Raw genomic sequence first — 25,841 nt, forward strand, 5'->3', positions numbered from 1 at the left:
GGTCGGTAAATTAAAACACAATAAAAAGCATTAGTGTTTCCAACCTTAGTCATCTGAAGCTCGAATGAGTTGAATGGCTCCGGCTGCATTAGTCCTTGTGAATGAGCGCAAGTCCTCCTCCACGCCGTGCAAGTCCTCCTCCACGCCGTGCGGTCCGCGGAGTCCCAAAAGCTGAGCAGTTCGGGGGGCACAACTCATTCAGATGAGTCAAATCTTGTTCTCTCTGCCAAGTCTCGGTCAAGGCCATGAAATCAAGGTGCTTATTTGAAAATAGATGATTAAGGAAGGATGCCTGTTCGCTATGGAGCGTGCATTTAGCAGCCGTCACGCTCACCTGGAGATGCATGCAGACCGCTATGGCACCTCCGCGCAGCCCGCGCGGTATGGTCCACTGAGACGGCTCGTAGGACGCGCCCGCGCGGTATGGTCCACTGAGACGACTCGTAGGACGCGCCCACGCGGTATGGTCCACTGAGACGGCTCGTAGGACGCGCCCCGCGCGGTATGGTCCACTGAGACGGCTCGTAGGACGCGCCCGCGCGGTATGGTCCACTGAGACGACTCGTAGGACGCGCCCACGCGGTATGGTCCACTGAGACGGCTCGTAGGACGCGCCCACGCGGTATGGTCCACTGAGACGGCTCGTAGGACGCGCCCACGCGGTATGGTCCACTGAGACGGCTCGTAGGACGCGCCCCGCGCGGTATGGTCCACTGAGACGGCTCGTAGAACGCGCCCGCGCGGTATGGTCCACTGAGACGGCTCGTAGGACGCGCCCGCGCGGTATGGTCCACTGAGACGGCTCGTAGGACGCGCCCGCGCGGTATGGTCCACTGAGACGGCTCGTAGGACGCGCCCGCGCGGTATGGTCCACTGAGACGGCTCGTAGGACGCGCCCGCGCGGTATGGTCCACTGAGACGGCTCGTAGGACGCGCCCGCACGGTATGGTCCACTGAGACGGCTCGTAGGACGCGCCCGCGCGGTATGGTTCACTAAGACGGCTCGTAGGACACGCCCGCGCGGTATGGTCCACTGAGACGGCTCGTAGGACACGCCCGCGCGGTATGGTCCACTGAGACGGCTCGTAGGACGCGCCCGCGCGGTATGGTCCACTGAGACGGCTCGTAGGACGCGCCCGCGCGGTATGGTCCACTGAGACGGCTCGTAGGACACGCCCGCGCGGTATGGTCCACTGAGACGGCTCGTAGGACGCGCCCGCGCGGTATGGTCCACTGAGACGGCTCGTAGGACGCGCCCGCGCGGTATGGTCCACTGAGACGGCTCGTAGGACGCGCCCGCGCGGTATGGTCCACTGAGACGGCTCGTAGGACGCGCCCGCGCGGTATGGTCCACTGAGACGGCTCGTAGGACGCGCCCGCGCGGTATGGTCCACTGAGACGGCTCGTAGGACGCGCCCGCGCGGCATGGTCCACTGAGACGGCTCGTAGGACGCGCCCGCGCGGTATGGTCCACTGAGACGGCTCGTAGGACGCGCCCGCGCGGTATGGTCCACTGAGACGGCTCGTAGGACGCGCCCGCGCGGTATGGTCCACTGAGACGGCTCGTAGGACGCGCCCGCGCGGTATGGTCCACTGAGACGGCTCGTAGGACGCGCCCGCGCGGTATGGTCCACTGAGACGGCTCGTAGGACGCGCCCGCGCGGTATGGTCCACTGAGACGGCTCGTAGGACGCGCCCGCGCGGTATGGTCCACTGAGACGGCTCGTAGGACGCGCCCGCGCGGTATGGTCCACTGAGACGGCTCGTAGGACGCGCCCGCGCGGTATGGTCCACTGAGACGACTCGTAGGACGCGCCCGCGCGGTATGGTCCACTGAGACGACTCGTAGGACGCGCCCGCGCGGTATGGTCCACTGAGACGACTCGTAGGACGCGCCCGCGCGGTATGGTCCACTGAGACGACTCGTAGGACGCGCCCGCGCGGGATGGTCCACTGAGACGGCTCGTAGGACGCGCCCGCGCGGGATGGTCCACTGAGACGGCTCGTAGGACGCGCCCGCGCGGTATGGTCCACTGAGACGGCTCGTAGGACGCGCCCGCGCGGTATGGTCCACTGAGACGGCTCGTAGGACGCGCCCGCGCGGTATGGTCCACTGAGACGGCTCGTAGGACACGCTCGCGCGGGGGAAGATGTCACGTCGGAAAGGTCCGATCAGACGGCAACAGGAGCACCGAGGCAGAAGCCGGAGGTGCGCAGGCCAGACTCCAGTCCGGACCATGGACAGGAATCTCTCGTAAGCAGCGCTGATTGCAGGGTCCAGATCCAGCGGCCGAAGACGAAAGCCCCCTCGGTTTCCTCTGCCTGGATTGCACGCCAGCTCGAGATCCTTCTCCTGGTACGACGCTTCGCTACCGGCAGGAACTCAGGTGAGGACACGGGGCATTCAAAGGGTGGAGGGAAACACTCCTCATACTGTTCCCTGGTCACACATAGTTCCTTCATGTGACCGTCAATGACGAAAAGCGTTTGGTGATCATAGCAGTTTTTAGTTGACAGGCTGGATATAACAAAATATAATGTAATCCATTCAAGTAAACAACTGAGAGGAGAGGCAGCAGATGCAAAGCCGGACACAAGCGCCATCTTACTTCACCTTGAACATCCCCATCCCCAGAACCTAGAGGTCCCAGAGGATCCTGCTGGGTCCTGATTGCTCTTCTCTTTCAGGAAGAAGCTAAACGCCGAGGCATCATCATACACATCATACACACACACGTCAGAGTCATGAACTTCTATATTTCAATGTGTTTTTGTTTATTGATTTGGTTTGTTGTGGTCTCTGTAGTTCCTTTCTGGGACTAACCAGGGTGGTTTGTTGTGGTCTCTGTAGTTCCTACATGGGACCAACCAGAATGGTTTGTTGTGGTCTCTGTAGTTCCTACATGGGACCAACCAGAATGGTTTGTTGTGGTCTCTGTAGTTCCTACATGGGAACAACCAGAGTGGTTTGTTGTGGTCTCTGTAGTTCCTACATGGGAACAACCAGAATGGTTTGTTGTGGTCTCTGTAGTTCCTACATGGGACCAACCAGAATGATTTGTTGTGGTCTCTGTAGTTCCTACATGGGACCAACCAGGGTGGTTTGTTGTGGTCTCTGTAGTTCCTACATGGGACCAACCAGAGTGGTTTGTTGTGGTCTCTGTAGTTCCAGTATGGGACCAACCAGAATGGTTTGTTGTGGTCTCTGTAGTTCCTACATGGGACCAACCAGAGTGGTTTGTTGTGGTCTCTGTAGTTCCAGTATGGGACCAACCAGGGTGGTTTGTAGTGGTCTCTGTCGTTCCTATATGGGACCAACCAGAATGGTTTGTTGTGGTCTCTGTAGTTCCTACATGGGACCAACCAGAATGGTTTGTTGTGGTCTCTGGAGTTCCTACATGGGACCAACCAGGGTGGTTTGTTGTGGTCTCTGTCGTTCCTATATGGGACCAACCAGAGTGGTTTGTTGTGGTCTCTGTAGTTCCAGTATGGGACCAACCAGAGTGGTTTGTTGTGGTCTCTGTAGTTCCTACATGGGACCAACCAGAGTGGTTTGTTGTGGTCTCTGTAGTTCCAGTATGGGACCAACCAGAATGGTTTGTTGTGGTCTCTGTAGTTCCTACATGGGACCAACCAGAGTGGTTTGTTGTGGTCTCTGTAGTTCCAGTATGGGACCAACCAGAATGGTTTGTTGTGGTCTCTGTAGTTCCTACATGGGACCAACCAGAGTGGTTTGTTGTGGTCTCTGTAGTTCCAGTATGGGACCAACCAGGGTGGTTTGTAGTGGTCTCTGTCGTTCCTATATGGGACCAACCAGAATGGTTTGTTGTGGTCTCTGTAGTTCCTACATGGGACCAACCAGAATGGTTTGTTGTGGTCTCTGGAGTTCCTATATGGGACCAACCAGAGTGGTTTGTTGTGGTCTCTGTAGTTCCAGTATGGGACCAACCAGAGTGGTTTGTTGTGGTCTCTGTAGTTCCTACATGGGACCAACCAGAACGGTTTGTTGTGGTCTCTGTAGTTCCTTTATGGGACCAACCAGAGTGGTTTGTTGTGGTCTCTGTAGTTCCTACATGGGACCAACCAGAATGGTTGGTTGTGGTCTCTGTAGTTCCTACATGGGACCAACCAGAATGGTTTGTTGTGGTCTCTGTAGTTCCTACATGGGACCAACCAGAATGGTTTGTTATTGTCTCTGTAGTTCCTACATGGGACCAACCAGAATGGTTTGTTGTGGTCTCTGTAGTTCCTACATGGGACCAACCAGAGTGGTTTGTTGTGGTCTCTGTAGTTCCTACATGGGACCAACCAGGGTGGTTTGTTGTGGTCTCTGTAGTTCCTACATGGGACCAACCATAGTGGTTTGTTGTGGTCTCTGTAGTTCCTACATGGGACCAACCAGAGTGGTTTGTTGTGGTCTCTGTAGTTCCTACATGGGACCAACCAGAATGGTTTGTTGTGGTCTCTGTAGTTCCTACATGGGACCAACCAGAGTGGTTTGTTGTGGTCTCTGTAGTTCCAGTATGGGACCAACCAGAGTGGTTTGTTGTGGTCTCTGTAGTTCCAGTATGGGACCAACCAGAATGGTTTGTTGTGGTCTCTGTAGTTCCTACATGGGACCAACCAGAGTGGTTTGTTGTGGTCTCTGGAGTTCCTATATGGGACCAACCAGAGTGGTTTGTTGTGGTCTCTGTAGTTCCAGTATGGGACCAACCAGAGTGGTTTGTTGTGGTCTCTGTAGTTCCTACATGGGACCAACCAGAACGGTTTGTTGTGGTCTCTGTAGTTCCTTTATGGGACCAACCAGAGTGGTTTGTTGTGGTCTCTGTAGTTCCTACATGGGACCAACCAGAATGGTTGGTTGTGGTCTCTGTAGTTCCTACATGGGACCAACCAGAATGGTTTGTTGTGGTCTCTGTAGTTCCTACATGGGACCAACCAGAATGGTTTGTTATTGTCTCTGTAGTTCCTACATGGGACCAACCAGAATGGTTTGTTGTGGTCTCTGTAGTTCCTACATGGGACCAACCAGAGTGGTTTGTTGTGGTCTCTGTAGTTCCTACATGGGACCAACCAGGGTGGTTTGTTGTGGTCTCTGTAGTTCCTACATGGGACCAACCATAGTGGTTTGTTGTGGTCTCTGTAGTTCCTACATGGGACCAACCAGAGTGGTTTGTTGTGGTCTCTGTAGTTCCTACATGGGACCAACCAGAATGGTTTGTTGTGGTCTCTGTAGTTCCTACATGGGACCAACCAGAGTGGTTTGTTGTGGTCTCTGTAGTTCCTACATGGGACCAACCAGAGTGGTTTGTTGTGGTCTCTGTAGTTCCTACATGGGACCAACCAGAGTGGTTTGTTGTGGTCTCTGTAGTTCCTACATGGGACCAACCAGAGTGGTTTGTTGTGGTCTCTGTAGTTCCTTTATGGGACCAACCAGAATGGTTTGTTGTGGTCTCTGTAGTTCCTGTATGGGACCAACCAGGGTGGTTTGTTGTGGTCTCTGTAGTTCCAGTATGGGACCAACCAGAGTGGTTTGTTGTGGTCTCTGTCGTTCCTATATGGGACCAACCAGAATGGTTTGTTGTGGTCTCTGTAGTTCCTACATGGGACCAACCAGAGTGGTTTGTTGTGGTCTCTGTAGTTCCTACATGGGACCAACCAGGGCAGCAGCACTTCCACCAGCCACAGAGAGACGGAGCCTGTTTTTGTCTTTGACACCACAAAGAAGTTCTATTGAGAAGTTCTACTTGGACTGAACCCTGAACTGTTGTTTCTGTCTGAAAGTCAGAATGTTCCGGATAATGCGAAATGTTGCGAAGTGTTAAAACAATCACTTCCTTTGAAAGTGTTTGAAAAAGTCGAGTTAGTCTCCCTTTTTTGATTCATTAAAATGGAAGCAGGTTTAATAGAACCTGCTGCAGGCCTCCACTGAGAGGAGAGCTTTCACTGCTCACTGTTTTCACTGGAGGCAGGTTCAATAGAACCTGCTGCAGGCTGGCAGTAACACTGGCCTCCACTGAGAGGAGAGCTTTCACTGCTCACTGTTTTCACCAGAGACAATCTGAGCTGAGCTTCTGATGACCAGATCACTTTACAGCAGCAGGACATGCGGTGTTTCATTACAGGTCTGTGAGAAGTCCTGCATGAATTCTTCATGACCGCTGCTTTACAGCTGAAGGAGAAGAGGGAAGCCACAGACAGTCTGGTGGAAGACGGCAAAGCAGAAACTCCTCAATCATGGATTTGACTCACTGGACAGATGAAACGGTGAGGTTCTGTACATGAAGTCAGTTTTCCTGAACCCACTGTTTCCCTTTGTGTCCGAGTGCCGAGGTGTACGAACAATACAAAGTGACGAGCGAGATACTCATTGGACTCTTTACTAAATCTGAACAAAAGAAAATAAGACAAATGAGGATAAATCAACATAATTCCAGTTCTAACAGCCTCCAGCATGTTGCTACAGTCAACATCTGCATGATGATGTCATGAGGATCAACTTCCATGTTCAGGTCCAGAGCTGAGGGACATCTGTGATGCACTGCTCACCTGTCCAGGTGGACTGCTCACCTGTCCTAATGCACTGCTCACCTGTCCTAATGCACTGCTCACCTGTCCTAATGCACTGCTCACCTGTCCAGGTGGACTGCTCAGCTGTCCAGGTGGACTGCTAACCATGGTAGCCCCCCCCCTGTATCCTGGCAGCAGGTGTCTCTACTCACTTCCTGTGGGCCAGCAGCAGTTCCTTGTGCAGCTGGTTGTGTGTCCTGGTGGTCTTGGTGGGACTTGAAGGACCTGGTGAGACTTCAGCTTGGATCCCGTCTGGAACAGATCCGGTAGATCCACTGAGTGGTTGGTGGTGGTCAGAGGGTGAGAGAGTGAGTGGTTGGTGGTGGTCAGAGGGTGAATGTAGTGAGAGAGTGAGTGGTTGGTGGTGGTCAGAGGGTGAATGTAGTGAGAGAGTGAGTGGTTGGTGGTGGTCAGAGGGTGAATGTAGTGAGAGAGAGAGTGGATGGTGGTGGTCAGAGGGTGGATGTAGTGAGAGAGAGAGTGGTTGGTGGTGGTCAGAGGGTGAATGTAGTAAGAGAGAGAGTGAGTGGTTGGTGGTGGTCAGAAGGTGAATGTAGTGAGAGAGTGAGTGGTTGGTGGTGGTCAGAAGGTGAATGTAGTGAGAGAGTGAGTGGTCGGTGGTGGTCAGAGGGTGAATGTAGTGAGAGAGAGAGTGGTTGGTGGTGGTCAGAGGGTGAGAGAGTGAGTGGTTGGTGGTGGTCAGAAGGTGAATGTAGTGAGAGAGTGAGTGGTTGGTGGTGGTCAGAGGGTGAGAGAGTGAGAGAGTGAGTGGTTGGTGGTGGTCAGAGGGTGAATGTAGTGAGAGAGAGAGTGGTTGGTGGTGGTCAGATGGTGAATGTAGTGAGAGAGTGAGTGGTTGGTGGTGGTCAGAGGGTGAATGTAGTGAGAGAGAGAGTGGTTGGTGGTGGTCAGAGGGTGAATGTAGTGAGAGAGAGAGTGGTTGGTGGTGGTCAGAGGGTGAGAGAGTGAGAGAGTGAGTGGTTGGTGGTGGTCAGAGGTTGAATGTAGTGAGAGAGTGAGTGGTTGGTGGTGGTCAGAGGGTGAATGTAGTGAAAGAGAGAGTGTTGGTGGTGGTCAGAGGGTGAATGTAGTGAGAGAGAGAGTGGTTGGTGGTGGTCAGAGGGTGAATGTAGTGAGAGAGAGAGTGGTTGGTGGTGGTCAGAGGGTGAATGTAGTGAGAGAGTGAGTGGTTGGTGGTGGTCAGAGGGTGAATGTAGTGAGAGAGTGAGTGGTCGGTGGTGGTCAGAGGGTGAATGTAGTGAGAGAGTGAGTGGTTGGTGGTGGTCAGAGGGTGAATGTAGTGAGAGAGAGAGTGGTTGGTGGTGGTCAGAGGGTGAATGTAGTGAGAGAGTGAGTGGTTGGTGGTGGTCAGAGGGTGAGAGAGAGAGTGGTTGGTGGTGGTCAGAGGGTGAATGTAGTGAGAGTGAGAGACCAGGTGAGTATTTGTGGAGGACCGCTGGGGGGTCAGGAGATAATCTCTCCTGAGCACCATGATAATCTCTCCTGAACACCATGATAATCTCTCCTGAGCACCATGATAATCTCTCCAGAACACCATGATAATCTCTCCTGAGCACCATGATAATCTCTTCTGAATACCATGATAGTCTCTCCTGATACCACGATAACCTCCCCTGAACACCATGATAATCTCTCCTGAACACCATGATAATCTCTCCTGAGCATTATGATAATCTCACTTGAACACCATGATAATCTCTCCTGAACAGCACCATGTTAATCTCTCCTGAACAGCACCATGATTATCTCTCCTGAAGACCATGATAATCTCTCCTGAACACCATGATAATCTCTTCTGAGCACCATGATAATCTCTCCTGAACACCATGATAATCTCTCCTGAGCACCATGATAATCTCTCCTGAACACCATGATAATCTCTCCTGAACACCATGATAATCTCTCCTGAACAGCACCATGATAATCTCTCCTGAGCACCATGATAATCTCTCCTGAACACCATGATAATCTCTCCTGTACAGCACCATGATAATCTCTCCTGTACAGCACCATGATAATCTCTCCTGAACACCATGATTATCTCTCCTGAGCACCATGATAATCTCTCCTGAGCACCATGATAATCTCTCCTGAACAGCACCATGATAATCTCTCCTCAACACCATGATAATCTCTCCTGAGCACCATGATAATCTCTCCTGAACAGCACCATGATAATCTCTCTTGAAAAACATGATAATCTCTCCTGAACAACACCATGATAATCTCTCCTGAACAACACCATGATAATCTCTCCTGAACACCATCATAATCTCTCCTGAACACCATGATAATCTCTCCTGAACACCATGATAATCTCTCCTGAGCACCATGCTCATCTCTCCTGAACAGCACCATGATCATCTCTCCTGAGCACCATGATAATCTCTCCTGAACACCATGATAATCTCTCCTGAACACCATGATAATCTCTCCTGAACACCATGATAATCTCTCCTGAACACCATGATAATCTCTCCTGAGCACCATGATAATCTCTCCTGAGCACCATGATAATCTCTCCTCAACACCATCATAATCTCGCCTGAACACCATGATATTCTCGCCTGAGCACCATGATAATCTCTCCTGAACAGCACCATGATAATCTCTCCTGAACACCATGATAATCTCTCCTGAGCACCATGATAATCTCTACTGAACACCATGATAATCTCTCCTGAACAGCACCATGATAATATCTCCTGAACACCATGATAATCTCTCCTGAGCACCATGATAATCTCTCCTGAGCACCATGATAATCTCTCCTCAACACCATCATAATCTCTCCTGAGCACCATGATAATCTCTCCTGAGCACCATGATAATCTCTCCTGAGCACCATGATAATCTCTCCTCAACACCATCATAATCTCTCCTGAACACCATTATAATCTCTCCTGAACACCATGATAATCTCTCCTGAGCACTTTGATAATCTCTCTTGAACAACATTGTAATCTCTCCTGAACAACACCATGATAATCTCTCCTGAATACCATGATAATCTCTCCTGAGCACCACGATAATCTCTCCTGAACACCATGATAATCTCTCCTGAACACCATGATAATCTCTCCTGAACACCATGATAATCTCCCCTGAATACCATGATAATCTCTCCTGAGCACCATGATAATCTCTCCTGAACAGCACCATGATAATCTCTCCTGAACACCATGATAATCTCCCCTGAACACCATGATAATCTCTCCTGAACACCATTATAATCTCTCCTGAACACCATGATAATCTCTCCTGAGCACTTTGATAATCTCTCTTGAACAACATGGTAATCTCTCCTGAACAACACCATGATAATCTCTCCTGAACACCATGATAATCTCTCCTGAGCACCATGATAATCTCTCCTGAGCACCATGATAATCTCTCCTGAACACCATGATAATCTCTCCTGAGCACTTTGATAATCTCTCTTGAACAACATGGTAATCTCTCCTGAACAACACCATGATAATCTCTCCTGAACACCATGATAATCTCTCCTGAACACAATGATAGTACCTCCGGAGCACCATGATAATCTCTCCTGAACACCATGATAGTCTCTCCTGAACACCATGATAATCTCTCCTGAACAGCACCATGATAATCTCTCTTGAACAACATGATAATCTCTCCTGAACAACACCATGATAATCTCTCCTGAACACCATGATAATCTCTCCTGAGCACCATGATAATCTCTCCTGAGCACCAAGATAATCTCTCCTGAACACCATGATATTCTCTCCTGTACAGCACCATGATAATCTCTCCTGAACAGCACCATGATAATCTCTCCTGAACACCATGATAATCTCTCCTTAGCACCATGATAATCTCTCCTGAACACCATGATAATCTCTCCTGAACACCATGATAATCTCTCCTGAACACCATGATAATCTCCCTGAGCACCATGATAATCTCTCCTGAACAGCACCATGATAATCTCTCTTGAACAACATGATAATCTCTCCTGAACAACACCATGATAATCTCTCCTGAACACCATCATAATCTCTCCTGAACACCATGATAATCTCTCCTGAACACCATGATAATCTCTCTTGAAAAACATGATAATCTCTCCTGAACACCATGATAATCTCTCCTGAGCACCATGATAATCTCTCCTCAACACCATCATAATCTCGCCTGAACACCATGATAGTCTCTCCTGAGCACCATGATAATCTCTCCTGAGCACCATGATAATCTCTCCTGAACACCATGATAATCTCTCCTGAACACCATGATTATCTCTCCTGAGCACCATGATCATCTCTCCTGACAGCACCATGATAATCTCTCCTGAACACCATGATAATCTCTCCTGAGCACCATGATAATCTCTCCTGAACAACATGATAATCTCTCCTGAACAACACCATGATAATCTCTCCTGAACACCATCATAATCTCTCCTGAACACCATGATAATCTCTCCTGAACACCATGATAATCTCTCTTGAAAAACATGATAATCTCTCCTGAACAACACCATGATAATCTCTCCTGAACACCATGATAATCTCTCCTGAGCACCATGATCATCTCTCCTGAACAGCACCATGATAATCTCTCCTGAACACCATGATAATCTCTCCTGAACACCATGATAATCTCTCCTGAACAGCACCATGATAATCTCTCCTGAACACCATGATAATCTCTCCTGAACACCATGATAATCTCTCCTGAGCACCATGATAATCTCTCCTCAACACCATCATAATCTCGCCTGAACACCATGATAGTCTCTCCTGAGCACCATGATAATCTCTCCTGAGCACCATGATAATCTCTCCTGAACACCATGATAATCTCTCCTGAACACCATGATTATCTCTCCTGAGCACCATGATCATCTCTCCTGACAGCACCATGATAATCTCTCCAGAACAGCACCATGATAATCTCTCCTGAGCACCATGATAATCTCTCCTGAAGACCATGATAATCTCTCCTGAACACCATGATAATCTCTCCTGAGCACCATGATAATCTCTCCTGAGCACCATGATAATCTCTCCTGAATACCATGATAATCTCTCCTGAACAGCAACATGATAATCTCTCCTCAACACCATCATAATCTCTCCTGAACACCATGATAATCTCTCCTGATACCACGATAACCTCCCCTGAACACCATGATAGTCTCTCCTGAACACCATGATAATCTCTCCTGAGCATTATGATAATCTCGCTTGAACACCATGATAATCTCTCCTGAACAGCACCATGTTAATCTCTCCTGAACAGCACCATGATAATCTCTCCTGAAGACCATGATAATCTCTCCTGAACACCATGATAATCTATCCTGAGCACCATGATAATCTCTCCTGAACACCAAGATAATCTCTCCTGAGCACCATGATAATCTCTCCTGAACACCATGATAATCTCTCCTTAACACCATGATAATCTCTCCTGAGCACCATGATAATCTCTCCTGAGCATTATGATATTCTCGCCTGAGCACCATGATAATCTCTCATGAACAGCACCATGATAATCTCTCCTGAACACCATGATAATCTCTCCTGAGCACCATGATAATCTCTCCTCAACACCATCATAATCTCGCCTGAACACCATGATAGTCTCTCCTGAGCACCATGATAATCTCTCCTGAGCACCATGATAATCTCTCCTGAACACCATGATAATCTCTCCTGAACACCATGATTATCTCTCCTGAGCACCATGATCATCTCTCCTGACAGCACCATGATAATCTCTCCTGAACACCATGATAATCTCTCCTGAGCACCATGATAATCTCTCCTGAACACCATGATAATCTCTCCTGAACACCATGATAATCTCTCCTGAACACCATGATAATCTCCCTGAGCACCATGATAATCTCTCCTGAACAGCACCATGATAATCTCTCTTGAACAACATGATAATCTCTCCTGAACAACACCATGATAATCTCTCCTGAACACCATCATAATCTCTCCTGAACACCATGATAATCTCTCCTGAACACCATGATAATCTCTCTTGAAAAACATGATAATCTCTCCTGAACAACACCATGATAATCTCTGCTGAACACCATGATAATCTCTCCTGAGCACCATGATCATCTCTCCTGAACAGCACCATGATAATCTCCCCTGAACACCATGATAATCTCTCCTGAACACCATGATAATCTCTCCTGAACAGCACCATGATAATCTCTCCTGAACACCATGATAATCTCTCCTGAACACCATGATAATCTCTCCTGAGCACCATGATAATCTCTCCTCAACACCATCATAATCTCGCCTGAACACCATGATAGTCTCTCCTGAGCACCATGATAATCTCTCCTGAGCACCATGATAATCTCTCCTGAACACCATGATAATCTCTCCTGAACACCATGATTATCTCTCCTGAGCACCATGATCATCTCTCCTGACAGCACCATGATAATCTCTCCAGAACAGCACCATGATAATCTCTCCTGAGCACCATGATAATCTCTCCTGAAGACCATGATAATCTCTCCTGAACACCATGATAATCTCTCCTGAGCACCATGATAATCTCTCCTGAGCACCATGATAATCTCTCCTGAATACCATGATAATCTCTCCTGAACAGCAACATGATAATCTCTCCTCAACACCATCATAATCTCTCCTGAACACCATGATAATCTCTCCTGATACCACGATAACCTCCCCTGAACACCATGATAGTCTCTCCTGAACACCATGATAATCTCTCCTGAGCATTATGATAATCTCGCTTGAACACCATGATAATCTCTCCTGAACAGCACCATGTTAATCTCTCCTGAACAGCACCATGATAATCTCTCCTGAAGACCATGATAATCTCTCCTGAACACCATGATAATCTATCCTGAGCACCATGATAATCTCTCCTGAACACCAAGATAATCTCTCCTGAGCACCATGATAATCTCTCCTGAACACCATGATAATCTCTCCTTAACACCATGATAATCTCTCCTGAGCACCATGATAATCTCTCCTGAGCATTATGATGTTCTCGCCTGAGCACCATGATAATCTCTCATGAACAGCACCATGATAATCTCTCCTGAGCACCATGATAATCTCTCCATAACAGCACCATGATAATCTCTCCTGAACAGCACCATGATAATCTTTCCTGAACACCATGATAATCTCTCCTGAGCACCATGATAATCTCTCCTGAACACCATGATAATCTCTCCTGAACACCATGATAATCTCTCCTGAGCACCATTATAATCTCTTCTGAATACCATGATAGTCTCTCCTGAACACCATGATAATCTCTCCTGAGCATTATGATAATCTCGCTTGAACACCATGATAATCTCTCCTGAACAGCACCATGTTAATCTCTCCTGAACAGCACCATGATAATCTCTCCTGAAGACCATGATAATCTCTCCTGAACATCGTGATAATCTCTCCTGAGCACCAGGATAATCTCTCCTGAACACCAAGATAATCTCTCCTGAGCACCATGATAATCTCTCCTGAACACCATGATAATCTCTCCTGAACACCATGATAATCTCTCCTGAACACCATGATAATCTATCCTGAGCACCATGATAATCTCTCCTGAGCACCATGATAATCTCTCCTCAACACCATCATAATCTCTCCTAAGCACCATGATAATCTCTCCTGAACACCATGATAATCTCTCCTGAACACCATGATAATGTCTCCTGAGCACCATGATAATCTCTCCTGAGCATTATGATATTCTCGCCTGAGCACCATGATAATCTCTCATGAACAGCACCATGATAATCTCTCCTGAACACCATGATAATCTCTCCTGAGCACCATGATAATCTCTCCTGAACAGCACCATGATAATCTCTCCTGAACACCATGATAATCTTTCCTGAACACCATGATAATCTCTCCTGAGCACCATGATAATCTCTCCTAAACACCATCATAATCTCTCCTAAACACCATGATAATCTCTCCTGAGCACCATGATAATCTCTCCTCAACACCATCATAATCTCTCCTGAACACCATGATAGTCTCTCCTGAGCACCATGATAATCTCTCCTGAGCACCATGATCATCTCTCCTGAACAGCACCATGATAATCTCTCCAGAACAGCACCATGATAATCTCTCCTGAGCACCATGATAATCTCTCCTGAAGACCATGATAATCTCTCCTGAACACCATGATAATCTCTCCTGAGCACCATGATAATCTCTCCTGAGCACCATGATAATCTCTCCTGAATACCATGATAATCTCTCCTGAACAGCACCATGATAATCTCTCCTCAACACCATCATAATCTCTTCTGAACACCATGATAATCTCTCCTGAGCACCATGATAATCTCTTCTGAATACCATGATATTCTCTCCTGAACACCATGATAATCTCTCCTGAGCATTATGATCATCTCGCCTGAACACCATGATAATCTCTCCTGAACAGCACCATGATAATCTCTCCTGAACAGCACCATGATAATCTCTCCTGTACAGCACCATGATAATCTCTCCTGTACAGCACCATGATAATCTCTCCTGAACACCATGATAATCTCTCCTGAACACCATGATAATCTCTCCTTAACACCATGATAATCTCTCCTGAGCACCATGATAATCTCTCCTGAGCACCATGATAATCTCTCCTGAACAGCACCTTGATAATCTCTCCTGAACACCATGATAATCTCTCCTGAGCACCATGATAATCTCTCCTGAACACCATGATAATCTCTCCTGAACCGCACCATGATAATCTCTCTTGAACACCATGATAATCTCTCCTGAACACCATGCTAATCTCCCCTGAACACCATGATAATCTCTCCTGAGCACCATGATAATCTCTCCTGAACAGCACCATGATAATCTCTCCTGAGCACCATGATAATCTCTCCTGAACAGCACCATGATAATCTCTCCTGAGCACCATGATAATCTCTCCTGAACAGCACCATGATAATCTCTCCTGAGCACCATGATAATCTCTCCTGAACACCATGATAATCTCTCCTGAACAGCACCATGATAATCTCTCTTAAACAACATGATAATCTCTCCTGAACAACACCATGATAATCTCTCCTTAACACCATGATAATCTCTCCTGAACAGCACCATGATCATCTCTCCTGAACAGCACCATGATCATCTCTCCTGAACAGCACCATGATCATCTCTCCTGAACAGCACCATGATAATCTCTCCTGAGCACCATGATAATCTCTCCTGAACACCATGATAATCTCTCCTGAGCACCATGATAATCTCTCCAGAACACCATGATAATCTCTCCTGAGCACCATGATAATCTCTTCTGAATACCATGATAGTCTCTCCTGATACCACGATAACCTCCCCTGAACACCATGATAATCTCTCCTGAACACCATGATAATCTCTCCTGAGCATTATGATAATCTCGCTTGAACACCATGATAATCTCTCCTGAACAGCACCATGTTAATCTCTCCTGAACAGCACCATGATTATCTCTCCTGAAGACCATGATAATCTCTCCTGAACACCATGATAATCTCTTCTGAGCACCATGATAATCTCTCCTGAACACCATGATAATCTCTCCTGAGCACCATGATAATCTCTCCTGAACACCATGATAATCTCTCCTGAACACCATGATAATCTCTCCTGAGCACCATGATAATCTCTCCTGAACAGCACCATGATAATCTCTCCTGAGCACCATGATAATCTCTCCTGAGCACCATGATAATCTCTCCTGAACACCATGATAATCTCTCCTGTACAGCACCATGATAATCTCTCCTGTACAGCACCATGATAATCTCTCCTGAACACCATGATAATCTCTCCTGAACACCATGATAATCTCTCCTGAGCACCATGCTCATCTCTCCTGAACAGCACCATGATCATCTCTCCTGAACAGCACCATGATAATCTCTCCTGAACACCATGATAATCTCTCCTGAACACCATGATAATCTCTCCTGAGCACCATGATAATCTCTCCTGAGCACCATGATAATCTCTCCTGAGCACCATGATAATCTCTCCTGAACACCATGATAATCTCTCCTGAGCACCATGATCATCTCTCCTGAACAGCACCATGATCATCTCTCCTGAACAGCACCATGATAATCTCTCCTGAGCACCATGATAATCTCTCCTGAGCACCATGATAATCTCTCCTGAACACCATGATAATCTCTCCTGAACACCATGATAATCTCTCCTGAACACCATGAAAATCTCTCCTGAACACCATGATAATCTCTCCTGAGCACCATGATAATCTCTCCTGAGCACCATGATAATCTCTCCTCAACACCATCATAATCTCGCCTGAACACCATGATAATGTCTCCTGAGCACCATGATAATCTCTCCTGAGCATTATGATATTCTCGCCTGAGCACCATGATAATCTCTCCTGAACAGCACCATGATAATCTCTCCTGAACACCATGATAATCTCTCCTGAGCACCATGATAATCTCTACTGAACACCATGATAATCTCTCCTGAACAGCACCATGATAATATCTCCTGAACACCATGATAATCTCTCCTGAGCACCATGATAATCTCTCCTGAGCACCATGATAATCTCTCCTCAACACCATCATAATCTATCCTGAGCACCATGATAATCTCTCCTGAGCACCATGATAATCTCTCCTGAGCACCATGATAATCTCTCCTCAACACCATCATAATCTCTCCTGAACACCATTATAATCTCTCCTGAACACCATGATAATCTCTCCTGAGCACTTTGATAATCTCTCTTGAACAACATTGTAATCTCTCCTGAACAACACCATGATAATCTCTCCTGAATACCATGATAATCTCTCCTGAGCACCACGATAATCTCTCCTGAACACCATGATAATCTCTCCTGAACACCATGATAATCTCTCCTGAACACCATGATAATCTCCCCTGAATACCATGATAATCTCTCCTGAGCACCATGATAATCTCTCCTGAACAGCACCATGATAATCTCTCCTGAACACCATGATAATCTCCCCTGAACACCATGATAATCTCTCCTGAACACCATTATAATCTCTCCTGAACACCATGATAATCTCTCCTGAGCACTTTGATAATCTCTCTTGAACAACATGGTAATCTCTCCTGAACAACACCATGATAATCTCTCCTGAACACCATGATAATCTCTCCTGAGCACTTTGATAATCTCTCTTGAACAACATGGTAATCTCTCCTGAACAACACCATGATAATCTCTCCTGAACACCATGATAATCTCTCCTGAACACAATGATAGTACCTCCGGAGCACCATGATAATCTCTCCTGAACACCATGATAGTCTCTCCTGAACACCATGATAATCTCTCCTGAACAGCACCATGATAATCTCTCTTGAACAACATGATAATCTCTCCTGAACAACACCATGATAATCTCTCCTGAACACCATGATAATCTCTCCTGAGCACCATGATAATCTCTCCTGAGCACCAAGATAATCTCTCCTGAACACCATGATATTCTCTCCTGTACAGCACCATGATAATCTCTCCTGAACAGCACCATGATAATCTCTCCTGAACACCATGATAATCTCTCCTTAGCACCATGATAATCTCTCCTGAACACCATGATAATCTCTCCTGAACACCATGATAATCTCTCCTGAACACCATGATAATCTCCCTGAGCACCATGATAATCTCTCCTGAACAGCACCATGATAATCTCTCTTGAACAACATGATAATCTCTCCTGAACAACACCATGATAATCTCTCCTGAACACCATCATAATCTCTCCTGAACACCATGATAATCTCTCCTGAACACCATGATAATCTCTCCTGAGCACCATGATAATCTCTCCTGAACACCATGATAATCTCTCCTGAACACCATGATTATCTCTCCTGAGCACCATGATCATCTCTCCTGACAGCACCATGATAATCTCTCCTGAACACCATGATAATCTCTCCTGAGCACCATGATAATCTCTCCTGAACACCATGATAATCTCTCCTGAACACCATGATAATCTCTCCTGAACACCATGATAATCTCCCTGAGCACCATGATAATCTCTCCTGAACAGCACCATGATAATCTCTCTTGAACAACATGATAATCTCTCCTGAACAACACCATGATAATCTCTCCTGAACACCATCATAATCTCTCCTGAACACCATGATAATCTCTCCTGAACACCATGATAATCTCTCTTGAAAAACATGATAATCTCTCCTGAACAACACCATGATAATCTCTCCTGAACACCATGATAATCTCTCCTGAGCACCATGATCATCTCTCCTGAACAGCACCATGATAATCTCTCCTGAACACCATGATAATCTCTCCTGAACACCATGATAATCTCTCCTGAACAGCACCATGATAATCTCTCCTGAACAGCACCATGATAATCTCTCCTGAACACCATGATAATCTCTCCTGAGCACCATGATAATCTCTCCTCAACACCATCATAATCTCGCCTGAACACCATGATAGTCTCTCCTGAGCACCATGATAATCTCTCCTGAGCACCATGATAATCTCTCCTGAGCACCATGATAATCTCTCCTGAACACCATGATAATCTCTCCTGAGCACCATGATAATCTCTCCAGAACACCATGATAATCTCTCCTGAGCACCATGATAATCTCTTCTGAATACCATGATAGTCTCTCCTGATACCACGATAACCTCCCCTGAACACCATGATAATCTCTCCTGAACACCATGATAATCTCTCCTGAGCATTATGATAATCTCGCTTGAACACCATGATAATCTCTCCTGAACAGCACCATGATAATATCTCCTGAACAGCACCATGATTATCTCTCCTGAAGACCATGATAATCTCTCCTGAACACCATGATAATCTCTCCTGAGCACCATGATAATCTCTCCTGAACACCATGATAATCTCTCCTGAACACCATGATAATCTCTCCTGAACACCATGATAATCTCTCCTGAGCACCATGATAATCTCTCCTGAACAGCACCATGATAATCTCTCCTGAGCACCATGATAATCTCTCCTGAACACCATGATAATCTCTCCTGTACAGCACCATGATAATCTCTCCTGTACAGCACCATGATAATCTCTCCTGAACACCATGATTATCTCTCCTGAGCACCATGATAATCTCTCCTGAACAGCACCATGATAATCTCTCCTGAACACCATGATAATCTCTCCTGAGCACCATGCTCATCTCTCCTGAACAGCACCATGATCATCTCTCCTGAACAGCACCATGATAATCTCTCCTGAACACCATGATAATCTCTCCTGAGCACCATGATAATCTCTCCTGAGCACCATGATAATCTCTCCTGAGCACCATGATAATCTCTCCTGAGCACCATGATAATCTCTCCTGAACACCATGATAATCTCTCCTGAGCACCATGATCATCTCTCCTGAACAGCACCATGATCATCTCTCCTGAACAGCACCATGATAATCTCTCCTGAGCACCATGATAATCTCTCCTGAGCACCATGATAATCTCTCCTGAACACCATGATAATCTCTCCTGAACACCATGATAATCTCTCCTGAACACCATGATAATCTCTCCTGAACACCATGATAATCTCTCCTGAGCACCATGATAATCTCTCCTGAGCACCATGATAATCTCTCCTCAACACCATCATAATCTCGCCTGAACACCATGATAGTCTCTCCTGAGCACCATGATAATCTCTCCTGAGCACCATGATAATCTCTCCTGAAAACCATGATAATCTCTCCTGAACACCATGATAATGTCTCCTGAGCACCATGATAATCTCTCCTGAGCATTATGATATTCTCGCCTGAGCACCATGATAATCTCTCCTGAACAGCACCATGATAATCTCTCCTGAACACCATGATAATCTCTCCTGAGCACCATGATAATCTCTACTGAACACCATGATAATCTCTCCTGAACAGCACCATGATAATATCTCCTGAACACCATGATAATCTCTCCTGAGCACCATGATAATCTCTCCTGAGCACCATGATAATCTCTCCTCAACACCATCATAATCTCTCCTGAGCACCATGATAATCTCTCCTGAGCACCATGATAATCTCTCCTGAGCACCATGATAATCTCTCCTCAACACCATCATAATCTCTCCTGAACACCATTATAATCTCTCCTGAACACCATGATAATCTCTCCTGAGCACTTTGATAATCTCTCTTGAACAACATTGTAATCTCTCCTGAACAACACCATGATAATCTCTCCTGAATACCATGATAATCTCTCCTGAGCACCACGATAATCTCTCCTGAGCACCATGATAATCTCTTCTGAATACCATGATAGTCTCTCCTGATACCACGATAACCTCCCCTGAACACCATGATAATCTCTCCTGAACACCATGATAATCTCTCCTGAGCATTATGATAATCTCGCTTGAACACCATGATAATCTCTCCTGAACAGCACCATGTTAATCTCTCCTGAACAGCACCATGATTATCTCTCCTGAAGACCATGATAATCTCTCCTGAACACCATGATAATCTCTTCTGAGCACCATGATAATCTCTCCTGAACACCATGATAATCTCTCCTGAGCACCATGATAATCTCTCCTGAACACCATGATAATCTCTCCTGAACACCATGATAATCTCTCCTGAACAGCACCATGATAATATCTCCTGAACACCATGATAATCTCTCCTGAGCACCATGATAATCTCTCCTGAGCACCATGATAATCTCTCCTCAACACCATCATAATCTCTCCTGAGCACCATGATAATCTCTCCTGAGCACCATGATAATCTCTCCTGAGCACCATGATAATCTCTCCTCAACACCATCATAATCTCTCCTGAACACCATTATAATCTCTCCTGAACACCATGATAATCTCTCCTGAGCACTTTGATAATCTCTCTTGAACAACATTGTAATCTCTCCTGAACAACACCATGATAATCTCTCCTGAATACCATGATAATCTCTCCTGAGCACCACGATAATCTCTCCTGAACACCATCATAATCTCTCCTGAACACCATGATAATCTCTCCTGAACACCATGATAATCTCCCCTGAATACCATGATAATCTCTCCTGAGCACCATGATAATCTCTCCTGAACAGCACCATGATAATCTCTCCTGAACACCATGATAATCTCCCCTGAACACCATGATAATCTCTCCTGAACACCATTATAATCTCTCCTGAACACCATGATAATCTCTCCTGAACACCATGATAATCTCTCCTAAGCACCATGATCATCTCTCCTGAACAGCACCATGATCATCTCTCCTGAACAGCACCATGATAATCTCTCCTGAGCACCATGATAATCTCTCCTGAGCACCATGATAATCTCTCCTGAACACCATGATAATCTCTCCTGAACACCATGATAATCTCTCCTGAACACCATGATAATCTCTCCTGAACACCATGATAATCTCTCCTGAGCACCATGATAATCTCTCCTGAGCACCATGATAATCTCTCCTCAACACCATCATAATCTCGCCTGAACACCATGATAGTCTCTCCTGAGCACCATGATAATCTCTCCTGAGCACCATGATAATCTCTCCTGAAAACCATGATAATCTCTCCTGAACACCATGATAATGTCTCCTGAGCACCATGATAATCTCTCCTGAGCATTATGATATTCTCGCCTGAGCACCATGATAATCTCTCCTGAACAGCACCATGATAATCTCTCCTGAACACCATGATAATCTCTCCTGAGCACCATGATAATCTCTACTGAACACCATGATAATCTCCCCTGAACAGCACCATGATAATATCTCCTGAACACCATGATAATCTCTCCTGAGCACCATGATAATCTCTCCTGAGCACCATGATAATCTCTCCTCAACACCATCATAATCTCTCCTGAGCACCATGATAATCTCTCCTGAGCACCATGATAATCTCTCCTGAGCACCATGATAATCTATCCTCAACACCATCATAATCTCTCCTGAACACCATTATAATCTCTCCTGAACACCATGATAATCTCTCCTGAGCACTTTGATAATCTCTCTTGAACAACATTGTAATCTCTCCTGAACAACACCATGATAATCTCTCCTGAATACCATGATAATCTCTCCTGAGCACCACGATAATCTCTCCTGAACACCATGATAATCTCTCCTGAACACCATGATAATCTCTCCTGAACACCATGATAATCTCCCCTGAATACCATGATAATCTCTCCTGAGCACCATGATAATCTCTCCTGAACAGCACCATGATAATCTCTCCTGAACACCATGATAATCTCCCCTGAACACCATGATAATCTCTCCTGAACACCATTATAATCTCTCCTGAACACCATGATAATCTCTCCTGAACACCATGATAATCTCTCCTGAGCACCATGATAATCTCTCCTGAACACCATGATAATCTCTCCTGAGCACTTTGATAATCTCTCTTGAACAACATGGTAATCTCTCCTGAACAACACCATGATAATCTCTCCTGAACACCATGATAATCTCTCCTGAACACAATGATAGTACCTCCGGAGCACCATGATAATCTCTCCTGAACACCATGATAGTCTCTCCTGAACACCATGATAATCTCTCCTGAACAGCACCATGATAATCTCTCTTGAACAACATGATAATCTCTCCTGAACAACACCATGATAATCTCTCCTGAACACCATGATAATCTCTCCTGAGCACCATGATAATCTCTCCTGAACACCATGATATTCTCTCCTGTACAGCACCATGATAATCTCTCCTGAACAGCACCATGATAATCTCTCCTGAACACCATGATAATCTCTCCTTAGCACCATGATAATCTCTCCTGAACACCATGATAATCTCTCCTGAACACCATGATAATCTCTCCTGAACACCATGATAATCTCCCTGAGCACCATGATAATCTCTCCTGAACAGCACCATGATAATCTCTCTTGAACAACATGATAATCTCTCCTGAACAACACCATGATAATCTCTCCTGAACACCATGATAATCTCTCTTGAAAAACATGATAATCTCTCCTGAACACCATGATAATCTCTCCTGAGCACCATGATAATCTCTCCTCAACACCATCATAATCTCGCCTGAACACCATGATAGTCTCTCCTGAGCACCATGATAATCTCTCCTGAGCACCATGATAATCTCTCCTGAACACCATGATAATCTCTCCTGAACACCATGATTATCTCTCCTGAGCACCATGATCATCTCTCCTGACAGCACCATGATAATCTCTCCTGAACACCATGATAATCTCTCCTGAGCACCATGATAATCTCTCCTGACAACCATGATAATCTCTCCTGAACACCATGATAATCTCTCCTGAACACCATGATAATCTCCCTGAGCACCATGATAATCTCTCCTGAACAGCACCATGATAATCTCTCTTGAACAACATGATAATCTCTCCTGAACAACACCATGATAATCTCTCCTGAACACCATCATAATCTCTCCTGAACACCATGATAATCTCTCCTGAACACCATGATAATCTCTCTTGAAAAACATGATAATCTCTCCTGAACAACACCATGATAATCTCTCCTGAACACCATGATAATCTCTCCTGAGCACCATGATCATCTCTCCTGAACAGCACCATGATAATCTCTCCTGAACACCATGATAATCTCTCCTGAACACCATGATAATCTCTCCTGAACAGCACCATGATAATCTCTCCTGAACACCATGATAATCTCTCCTGAACACCATGATAATCTCTCCTGAGCACCATGATAATCTCTCCTCAACACCATCATAATCTCGCCTGAACACCATGATAGTCTCTCCTGAGCACCATGATAATCTCTCCTGAGCACCATGATAATCTCTCCTGAACACCATGATAATCTCTCCTGAACACCATGATTATCTCTCCTGAGCACCATGATCATCTCTCCTGACAGCACCATGATAATCTCTCCAGAACAGCACCATGATAATCTCTCCTGAGCACCATGATAATCTCTCCTGAAGACCATGATAATCTCTCCTGAACACCATGATAATCTCTCCTGAGCACCATGATAATCTCTCCTGAGCACCATGATAATCTCTCCTGAATACCATGATAATCTCTCCTGAACAGCAACATGATAATCTCTCCTCAACACCATCATAATCTCTCCTGAACACCATGATAATCTCTCCTGATACCACGATAACCTCCCCTGAACACCATGATAGTCTCTCCTGAACACCATGATAATCTCTCCTGAGCATTATGATAATCTCGCTTGAACACCATGATAATCTCTCCTGAACAGCACCATGTTAATCTCTCCTGAACAGCACCATGATAATCTCTCCTGAAGACCATGATAATCTCTCCTGAACACCATGATAATCTATCCTGAGCACCATGATAATCTCTCCTGAACACCAAGATAATCTCTCCTGAGCACCATGATAATCTCTCCTGAACACCATGATAATCTCTCCTTAACACCATGATAATCTCTCCTGAGCACCATGATAATCTCTCCTGAGCATTATGATATTCTCGCCTGAGCACCATGATAATCTCTCATGAACAGCACCATGATAATCTCTCCTGAACACCATGATAATCTCTCCTGAGCACCATGATAATCTCTCCATAACAGCACCATGATAATCTCTCCTGAACAGCACCATGATAATCTTTCCTGAACACCATGATAATCTCTCCTGAGCACCATGATAATCTCTCCTGAACACCATGATAATCTCTCCTGAACACCATGATAATCTCTCCTGAGCACCATTATAATCTCTTCTGAATACCATGATAGTCTCTCCTGAACACCATGATAATCTCTCCTGAGCATTATGATAATCTCGCTTGAACACCATGATAATCTCTCCTGAACAGCACCATGTTAATCTCTCCTGAACAGCACCATGATAATCTCTCCTGAAGACCATGATAATCTCTCCTGAACATCGTGATAATCTCTCCTGAGCACCAGGATAATCTCTCCTGAACACCATGATAATCTCTCCTGAACACCATGATAATCTATCCTGAGCACCATGATAATCTCTCCTGAGCACCATGATAATCTCTCCTCAACACCATCATAATCTCTCCTAAGCACCATGATAATCTCTCCTGAACACCATGATAATCTCTCCTGAACACCATGATAATGTCTCCTGAGCACCATGATAATCTC

General features: G+C 45.9%; 1 protein-coding gene across 1 annotated transcript in view; it reads right to left on the minus strand.

Annotated features, from left to right (window-relative positions):
• The window catches only part of LOC308130134 (actin-associated protein FAM107A), a gene marked incomplete at its 3' end in the record, with an annotated part of 55,563 nt that overhangs the window by 17,599 nt on the left and 12,123 nt on the right, over nucleotides 1–25,841 (minus strand). Inside the window, exon 2 of the mRNA XM_080496334.1 lies at nucleotides 6,723–6,822. Within this exon, the coding sequence (XP_080352460.1) occupies nucleotides 6,723–6,822 (100 nt within the window). The remainder of the gene's footprint in view (nucleotides 1–6,722; nucleotides 6,823–25,841) is intronic.

This window comes from Blennius ocellaris (genome assembly GCF_963422515.1).
Source record: "Blennius ocellaris genome assembly, chromosome: 5".
NCBI classification, from domain to species: Eukaryota; Metazoa; Chordata; class Actinopteri; order Blenniiformes; family Blenniidae; genus Blennius; species Blennius ocellaris.